The 9802-nt window shown below is 40.4% G+C and overlaps 1 protein-coding gene across 1 annotated transcript; it reads right to left on the reverse strand.

Annotated features, from left to right (window-relative positions):
* Nucleotides 1–8265: 8265 nt before the first annotated feature.
* Nucleotides 8266–9449, reverse strand: LOC138905009 (uncharacterized). Its single transcript, XM_070193514.1, has 2 exons — nucleotides 9072–9449; nucleotides 8266–8274 (listed from the first exon to the last, which is right to left on the reverse strand). Exons 1-2 carry the CDS (start codon nucleotides 9447–9449, stop codon nucleotides 8266–8268), a joined length of 387 nt encoding a protein of 128 aa, XP_070049615.1.
* Between the last annotated feature and the right edge of the window lie 353 nt (nucleotides 9450–9802).

The following is a 9802-nucleotide window of genomic DNA, read 5'->3' on the forward strand; positions in this document are numbered from 1 at the left end:
TAGGAAATTTTGTGAGTTATTGTAACAAAATTCTAAACTACTTCTTTATTTAAAGCAATAAAAAGTCGGGAATGGTGTACTCCGAAAATCCAAACTAGGGAATAGAGACCCTATGTCTAAAATGAAAGAAACTAGGGAGTGGAGACCTATGTTGGAAAAGCGACTAGGGATTGGTGTACCCTGAACCAGTGGTTGGTAACCTGTATTGTGGAAAAAGAATGTAATTAGGGGTTGGTACCCTGTATTACTGAAAAGAATGTAATCATGCTGATGGCGTCCTATATTACTGAAAGGAAATGTAACCAGGGGATGGCACCCTGTATTACGGAAAAGAAATGTAACCAAGGGTTGGTACCTTATATTACTGAAATGAAAATGAATCCCTCGGGCAAAAACGTTCTACCTGGGTTAAATTGCGAAAAGCGAGCCTGGGCGAAGAGTACTTCTACCCGGAATATGAGCTAGATTCCCCTAGTCAAAAAGTTTCTACTTGGGTTAAACTACGTAAAACAACCTGAGCGAAGAGTACTTCTACCTGAACTATGAGTTGGATCCCCCTAGGCGAAAAGGTTCTACCTGAGTTAAGCTACGTAAAACAACCTAAGCGAAGAGTACTTCTACCCGGAACTATGAGCTAGATCCCCTTAGGCGAAAAGGTTCTACCTAGGTTAAGCTACGTAAAACAATCTGAGCGAAGACTACTTCTACCCGGAACTATGAGCTGGATCCCCCTAGGTGAAAATGTTCTACCTGGGTTAAGCTACGTAAAACATCCTGAGCGAAGAGTGCTTCTACCCGGAACTATGAGCTGGATCCCCTTAGGCGAAAAGGTTCTACCTGGGTTAAGCTACGTAAAACAAACTGAGCAAAGAGTACTTCTACCCCAAACTATGAGCTGGATCCCCCTAGGCGAAAAGGTTCTACCTGGGTTAAGATATAAAAAACAACCTGAGCGAAGAGTGCTTCTACTCGGAACAATGAGCTGGATCGCCCTAGGTGAAACATTTCTACCTGGGTTAAGCTACATAAAATAACTTGAGCGAAGAGTACTTCTACCCGGAACTATGAGCTGGATCCCCCTAGGTAAAAAGGTTCTACCGGGGTTAAGCTATGTAAAACAACCTGAGCGAAGCGTACTTCTACCCGAAACTATAAGTTGGATCCCCCTAGGAGAAATGGTTCTACCTGGGTTAAGCTACGTAAAACAACCTGAGTGAAAAGTACTTCTACCCGGAACTATGAGTTGGATCCCCCTAGGCGAAAAAGTTCTACCTGAGTTAAGCTATGTAAAACAACCAGGGCGAAGAGTACTTCTACCCGGAACTATGAGCTGGATCCTCCTAGGCGAAAAGGTTCTACCTGGGTTAAGCTACGTATAACAACCTGGGCGAAGAATACTTCTACCCGGAACTATGAGCCGGATCAACCTAGGCGAAAATGTTCTACCTGGGTTAAGCTACGAAAAACATCATGAGCGTAGAGTGCTTCTACCCGGAACTATGAGCTGGATCCCCCTAGGCGAAATGGTTCTACCTGGGTTAAGATACGTAAAATAACCTGGGCGAAGAGCACTTTTACCCGGAACTATGAGCTGGATCCCCCTAGGTGACAAGGTTCTACTTGGGTTAAGCTACGAAAAATAACCTGAGCGAAGAGTGATTCTACCCGAAACTATGAGTTGGATCCCCCTAGGCGGGACGGTTCTACCTGGGTTAAGCTACGTAAAACAACTTGAGCGAAGAGTACTTCTACCCAGAACTATGAGCTGGATCCCCCTAGGCAAAAAGGTTCTACCTGGGTTAAGTTATATAAAACAACCTGAGCGAAGAGTACTTCTACCCGAAATTATGAGATGGATCCCCCTAGGAGAAACGGTTCTACCTGGGTTAAGATACGTAAAATAACATGGGCGAAGAGTACTTATACCCGGAACTATAAGTTGGATCCCCCTCGGCAAAAATGTTCTACCTGGGTTAAGCTATGTAAAACAACTTTGGCGAAGAGTACTTCTACCCGAAACTATGAGCTGGATCCCCCTAGGCAAAAAAGTTCTACCTGGGTTAAGCTATGTAAAACAACCTAGGCGAAGAGTACTATACCAGTAACTATGAGCTAGATCCCCTTAGGCCCACTAGGCGAAAGGGTTCTACCTGGGTTAAGCTACGAAAAGCAGCCTGAGCGAAGAGTGATTCTACCTGGAAACTATGAGCTGGATACCCCTAGGCGAAACGGTTCTACCTGGGTTAACCTACATAAAACAACCTGAGCGAAGAGTACTTCTACCGGAAACTATGAGCTGGATCCCCCTAGGCAAAAAGGTTCTACCTAGGTTAAGCTACGTAAAACAACCTGAGCGAAGAGTATTTCTACCCAGAAATATGAGCTGGATCCCCCTAGGTGAAAAGTTCTACTTGGGTTAAGCTACGAAAATAAGAGGTATGAACAATAGTGATGCATGCTAAAAATAAAGGAATGTGGAGATTTTGAGGAAACTTACCTTTGGTGACATTCGTCCTTTAGGAATCGCCATTCTGCACTGCTTTGTTCCTTCTTCAAAACAAAGAAAAATTGTGAGTTTTAAAAGTGGTGGTCGGTGTGTGGCCTTGATATCTTTGGCAGCTCGGCTTTGTGACCATCTTCTTTTGATGATGATTTCAACCTACCACTAGATGTTTCCTGAATACCACTTATATTTCTGGCCCCAGAGAACCTTTGACTTTTCAAACTTTTACATGACTGTTAGTTGCGTGAGACTTAACCTTTTCAACTTTATTTTGCCTTTGTGGCATTTCACTTTCGACCTCTTTCCTCCAAAACTTTCAATTTCAGAGAATTAGGGAACCTTTGGCTTTTCAAACTTTGCCAAAATGATTAGCCACTTGGGACTTAAATATTTTCAACTTCATTTTACCTCTGTAGGCACTTTCAATTTGATTTCCTCCTTTCGAGAGTTTTTGATTTCAAAGCATCAGCCACCATGGCCAGTTGGGGTTGACTTGATGCCCATGCCGAGGTTGGGTGCCTTTTCAATGTATCTATTCACTTTAAACGAGAGCCACGTAATCGATCTTACCATCCTTTCTTTGCCTTTATTTTAGACACAAAGTTATACCGGAAGGGATTCAAAGAAAACAACAATGGAATGGAGAATGAGTTTAAACAAAAGGTGTCCATTTCGGGGAATAGAAATTAAAAAGGACTTATCTGGGAGTACATGAGGACTTCAATGAACATGACATGCTTTTTGGACTGGATGCCTGATCTGTGTAAATCGTCCGACTCTCAGCAATTCAACACAACCTTTGCCTCAAAACCGAGAAACCTTGCCCAGGACTATGTCGATGCTAATGGCTGTGAAGATCCTCTTTTAGATCAGTAGTGCCCTTTGCGGATTTTCACTAGCTGACCTCTCTCATTTCTCTTCTCAACATCGCTTTATAATGCCCTTTGCGGGTTTTCACTAACAAGGCTCTCTTAGTTTTATTTTCTCTGCTCGGCATTGCCCTACGATGGCTGTGAGGGTTTTCACCAATTAGTCTCTCTTATTTTATTTCTCTCATTTGGTTGTATCACATCCATGTAACTGTATCCTCCAATTCTTGAACATTCTCGTTGATTGATCGGAAGGACTTGAAAAGGATTTGGGTAAAAAAGGATTTGGATTGAATTACAACTTTGGAACCTTTAAGACAAAACCATCGCCGACTATTGTAACATCTGCCCCAGTTTCAGCATTTTTTTTTTTGGAAATATTGATTTTTATTTTGGTGTGACTGAACCCTAGAGAGAGGCTCCCTACGTATTCTTTCGGAATAAAGTCAAGCGTAGTTCAAGTAACCACTTTTTTTTGTTTTTCTTCTGTTTTGTTTTGTTTTCTCTTTCTTTTCCATTTTTCCTTTTTTTCCTTTTTTGCTTTTACATTTTTGTTCATTTTTTTTAATAATAACTTCCAAGTTCCAAAGAGGGTAATCAAAGAAAAGGGAACCGGCTCAATGGGTTTGCAAAAGGTTGATAGTACTTGGATAGTGAGAAAGAAAGCCTTCTTCATTCCAACTGGAGAACATTAATGTTATATAAAGGATCAAACATATTACCTTTTGACTACACCTGCATTGACAGTTGTTTCAGGGATATTTCCTTCATGTTTCCAAAGTACAACACTCTCTTTTGGCAGTACTCTCGTTACAATGTAAGGACATTTTGACATTTCTGATTCTTTATTTTATTTCCTTAAAATTATCTTCATTGCACTATAATTTTTTATTCATTATTTCAAAGTCTAGCAGTATTTTAGGATCTGGGCCTGAAGTCTGTAGGCATGTCATGTCATTAAAATCTTCATTTAACTGAACTGAAAAGAGAATAAGAAAAGTGATAAGATTAAGAAAAGAGACATTCCTAGACAATGAAATATTAATTCCATTTGATTTTTTATTTTATTTTTTAAAATTTTAAAGATAGAAGGGTTTACAACGGAGAGTAAGACAATAAAGTTAAACATCCGGATCACACCCTGAAATAATCCGAACATGGAAAGATAGCAAGACCGGCTACTGAGACTCTAGCCTGATAGGGAACTTTCAGGTTTGGCGACCATTTTTTTGGCTTTTCCTCTATCTCGTAATGGCTGCAATGGCCTTCAGTGCCATATCAAATTCCTCATTTTCACAAATCATTCCGACTACTAGCCCAGTGTTGTGAGCAAGCAAGGGATTGTTTGTCACATTATGAGCCTCCTCCGTCATGAAGAACTATTGCCTTGACCTTGATGAGGTCTTCCACTGCTCCTTTGAGAGTCCAACAATCTTCAGTATCATGTCCCACTACTCAGGAGTGGTATTCACATCTAGCATCAGCTCGGTGTGAGGGGGAACAGAAATTTTAGGACTTATTTAGGAGTACATGCGGACTTCAATGAACATGACATGCCATTTGGACTGGATGTCTGGTCTGTGTAAACCGTCTGACTCTCAGCAATTCAACACAGCTTTTGCCTCGAAACCTAGAAACCTTGCCCAGGACTATGTCGATGCCAATGGCTGTGAAGATCCTCTTTTCGATCAGTAGTGGCCTTTGCGGATTTTTACTAGCTGACCTCTCTCATTTCTCTTCTCATCATCGCTTTATAGTGCCCTTTGCAAGTTTTCACTAACAAGGCTCTCTTATTTTTATTTTCTCTGCTCGGAATCGCCCTACGATGGCTATGAGGGTTTTTACCAATAAGACTCTTATTTTATTTTTCTTATTTGGTTGTATCACATCCAAGTAACTGTATCCTCCAATTCTTGAACATTCTCATTGATTGATCGGAAGAACTTGAAAAGGATTGGGTAAAAAGGATTTGGATTGAATTATAACTTTGAAACCTTTAAGGCGAAACCATCACCGACCATTGTAACATCTGCCCCAGTTTCGGCGTCGTTTTATTTTTTTTGGAAATATTGATTTTTATTTTGGTGTGACTGAACCCCAGAGAGAGGCTGTCTACGTATCCTTTCGGAATCAAGTCGAATGTAGTTCAAGTAACTACTTTTTTTTGTTTTGTTTTTCTTCTGTTTTGTTTTGTTTTCTCTTTCTTTTCCTTTTTTTCCTTTTTTTTTTTACATTTTCATTCATTATTTTTAATAATAACTTCCAAGTTCCAAAGAGGGTAATCGAAGAAAAGGGAACCAGCAAAGGGTTTGCAAAAGGTTGATAGTACTTGGATTATGAGAAAGAAAGTCGTCTTCATCCCAACCGGAGAACATTTATGTTATGTAGAGGAACAAACATAGTAACTTTTGACTGCACCTGCGTTGACAGTTGTTTCAGGGACATTTCCTTCAATGTTTCCAAAGTACAACACTCTCTTTTGGCAGTACTCTCGTTACAATGTATGGACCTTTGGACATTTCCGATTCTTTATTTTATTTCCTTAAAATTATCTTCATTGCACTATGATGCTTTATTCATTATTTCAAAGTCTAACAGCGTTTTAGGATCTGGGCCTGAAGTCTGCAGGCATGTCATATCATTAAAATCTTCATTTAACAAAACTGAAAAGAGAATAAGAAAAGTGACAAGATTAAGAAATGAGACATTCTTAGACAATGAAATATTAATTTCATTTGATTTTTTATTTTATTTCTTAAAATTTTAAAGATAGAAGGGTTTACATCAGAAAGTAAGACAACAAAGTTAAACATCCGGATCACACCCTGAAATAATTCGAATTCGGAAAGGATAGCAAGACCGGCTACTGAGACTCCAGTCTGGTAGGGAACTTTCAGGCTTGGCGACAATTTTTTTTAGCTTTTCTTCTGTATCGGCAATGGCTGCAATTGCCTTCAGTGCCGGATCAAATTCCTCATTTTCACAAATCATTCCGACTACTGGCCCAGTGTTGTGAACATGCAAGGGATTGTTTGTCACATCATGAGCATCCTCCGTCTTGAAGAACTATTGCCTTGACCTCGATGAGCTCTTCCACTGCTCTTTTGAGAGTCCAATAATCTTTAGTATCATGTCCCACAACCCAAGAGTGGTATTCATATCTAGCATCAGCTCGATGTGAGGGGGACTCGAGGTTTGGCCGATTCGGGGCCACTAGCTGCAGCAGACCTAGCCTGACTAGCTTTTGGAACAAGCTAGAGTATTATTCATCAATGGAGGTAAACTGATTCCTTCTATGGGGCTCTCTTGGGCGAGGATTGTATTAGGGAACATTTGGTTGGGGATTATATAGAGCTTGGTGGGGATGGGCATTTCTGGGAGGTGGAGCTCGGTTTTGTGTATAATATTGTGGCCACATGTAAGATTGCGCGTTCATCACCGCATAGGGATGCGGTGCCACGATATAAGGAGTGTCTTGATGGGGATAATAGTGTTGTGGGATCTCAGGAAGGTTATATGATTGGTTAAATGCCATGTGGGCCTCCCTCGAGCTGGAAGCCATCATGGCTCTCTCTTCTCTCCCGTTTCTGTTCATCAAACCCACTGAACTATTCTGAACGGTCTGTGATGCTGCCTTAAAAGAAGCTTGACTCAAGATTCCGCCCATTTTCAAACCATTTTCGACCATCTCCCCAATTTTGATAGCCTCAGCGAATGGTATACCCATAACATATATCATGTTCTGGATATAATCAAGCTCTTGAGCCTCTAGTAAAACAATGATCAACTCACGATTATCCATGGGTGGCTTAACTCTAGCCGTTTGCTCCCTCCACTTGATTGCATACTCCCTAAAGCTTTCCGTCGGCTTTTCCTTCATATTGGACAGGGAATTGCTATTTGGTGCAATATCAATGTTGTACTATAATTATTTGACGAAGGCCTGTGCCATGTCGTCCCAGACATGCTAGTGAGAGATATCTTGGTCAATGAGCCATTTAGAGGCTACCCCCACAAGACTTTCCCCAAAATAAGCCATCAACAATTCTTCTTTTCCACCTGCACCCCTTAGCTAGTTGCAATACCTTTTCAAGTGGGCGATAGGGTTGTTGTGTCCATCATACTTCTCAAATTTTGGGGTCTTGAACCCTAGTGGCAAATGGATGTGAGGGAGCATGTATCGGAAGGACTTGAAAAGGATTTGGGTAAAAATGGATTTGGATTGAATTACAACTTTGGAACCTTTAAGACAAAACCATCGCCGACCATTGTAACATCTGCCTCAGTTTCAGCATTTTTTTTTTTGGAAATATTGATTTTTATTTTGGTGTGACTGAGCCCTAGAGAGAGGCTCCCTACGTATTCTTTCGGAATAAAGTCAAGCGTAGTTCAAGTAACTACTTTTTTTTGTTTTTCTTCTGTTTTGTTTTATTTTCTCTTTCTTTTCCATTTTTCCTTTTTTGATTTTACATTTTCATTCATTTTTTTTAATAATAACTTCCAAGTTCCAAAGAGGGTAATCAAAGAAAAGGGAACCGGCTCAATGGGTTTGCAAAAGGTTGATAGTACTTGGATAGTGAGAAAGAAAGCCTTCTTCATTCCAACTGGAGAACATTAATGTTATATAGAGGATCAAACATATTACCTTTTGACTACACCTGTGTTGACAGTTGTTTCAGGGTATTTCCTTCAATGTTTCCAAAGTACAACACTCTCTTTTGGCAGTACTCTCGTTACAATGTAAGGACGTTTCGACATTTCTGATTCTTTATTTTATTTCCTTAAAATTATCTTCATTGCACTCTAATTTTTTATTCATTATTTCAAAGTCTAACACCATTTTAGGATCTGGGCCTGAAGTCTGCAGGCATATCATGTCATTAAAATCTTCATTTAACAGAACTGAAAAGAGAATAAGAAAAGTGATAAGATTAAGAAAAGAGACATTCCTAGACAATGAAATATTAATTCCATTTGATTTTTTATTTTATTTTTTAAAATTTTAAAGATAGAAGGGTTTACAACGGAGAGTAAGACAATAAAGTTAAACATCCGGATCACACCTTGAAATAATCCGAACATGGAAAGATAGCAAGACCAGCTACTGAGACTCTAGTCTGATAGGGAACTTTCAGGTTTGGCGACCGTTTTTTTGGCTTTTCCTCTATCTCGTAATGGCTGCAATGGCCTTCAGTGCCATATCAAATTCCTCATTTTCACAAATCATTCCGACTATTAGCCCAGTGTTGTGAGCAAGCAAGGGATTGTTTGTCACATCATGAGCCTCCTCCATCATGAAAAACTATTGCCTTGACCTTGATGAGGTCTTCCACTGCTCCTTTGAGAGTCCAACAATCTTCAGTATCATGTCCCACTACTCAGGAGTGGTATTCACATCTAGCATCAGCTCGGTGTGAGGGGGACTCGGGGTTTGGCTGATTCGGGGCCACTAGCTACAACATACCTAGCCTGACTAGCTTTTGGAACAAGCCAGAGTATGATTCATCAATGGGGGTGAACTGATTCCTTCTGAGAGGCTCTCTTGGTCAAGGATTGTATTGGGGAACATTTGGTTAGGGATTATATGGAGCTTTTGTATAATGTTGTGGCCACGTATAAGATTGCGCGTTCATCATCGCATAACGATGTGGTGCCACGACATAAGAAGCATATTGATGGGGATAATAGTGTTGTGGGACCTGAGGAAGCATATATGATTGGTTAAATGCCATGCGGGGCCCCCTTGAGCTGGAAGCCATCATGGCTCTCTCTTCTCTCTTGTTTCTGTTCATCAAACCCACTGAACTATTCTGAACGGCCTGTGATGCGGCCTTAAAAGAAGCTTGACTCAAGATTCCACCCGTTTTAAAACCATTTTCGACCATCTTCCCAATTTTGATAGCCTCAGCGAATGGTATACCCATAACATACATCATGTTCTGGATATAATCAAGCTCTTGAGCCTCTAGAAAAACAATGATCAGCTCATGATTATCCATGGGTGGCTTAACTCTAGCCATTTGCTCCCTCCACTTGATGGCATACTCCTTAAAGCTTTCTGTCGGCTTTTTCTTCATATTGGACAGGGAATTGCGATCTGGTACAATATTAATGTTGTACTAGAATTATTTGACGAAGACTTGTGCCATGTCATCCCATACATGCCAGTGAGAGATATCTTGGTCAATGAACCATTTAAGGCTACCCCCACAAGACTTTCCCCAAAATAATCCATCAACAATTCTTATTTTCCACCTGCACCCCTCAGCTGGTTACAATACCTTTTCAAGTGGGCGATAGGGTCGCCATATACATCATACTTCTCAAATTTTGGGCTCTTGAACCCTGGTGGAAAATGGATGTGAGGGAACATGCATAGATCACTGAACGAAACACTTTTGTGACCACCTAGTCCTTATATGTTCTTTAT

This window comes from Nicotiana tomentosiformis, chromosome 2 (assembly GCF_000390325.3).
Source record: "Nicotiana tomentosiformis chromosome 2, ASM39032v3, whole genome shotgun sequence".
Classification (NCBI taxonomy): domain Eukaryota; kingdom Viridiplantae; phylum Streptophyta; class Magnoliopsida; order Solanales; family Solanaceae; genus Nicotiana; species Nicotiana tomentosiformis.

Bases quoted from the DNA above. Each gene is read 5' to 3' on its own strand.
- LOC138905009 (XM_070193514.1), bottom strand. From the start codon at position 9,449: ATGAAGAAAAAGCCGACAGAAAGCTTTAAGGAGTATGCCATCAAGTGG.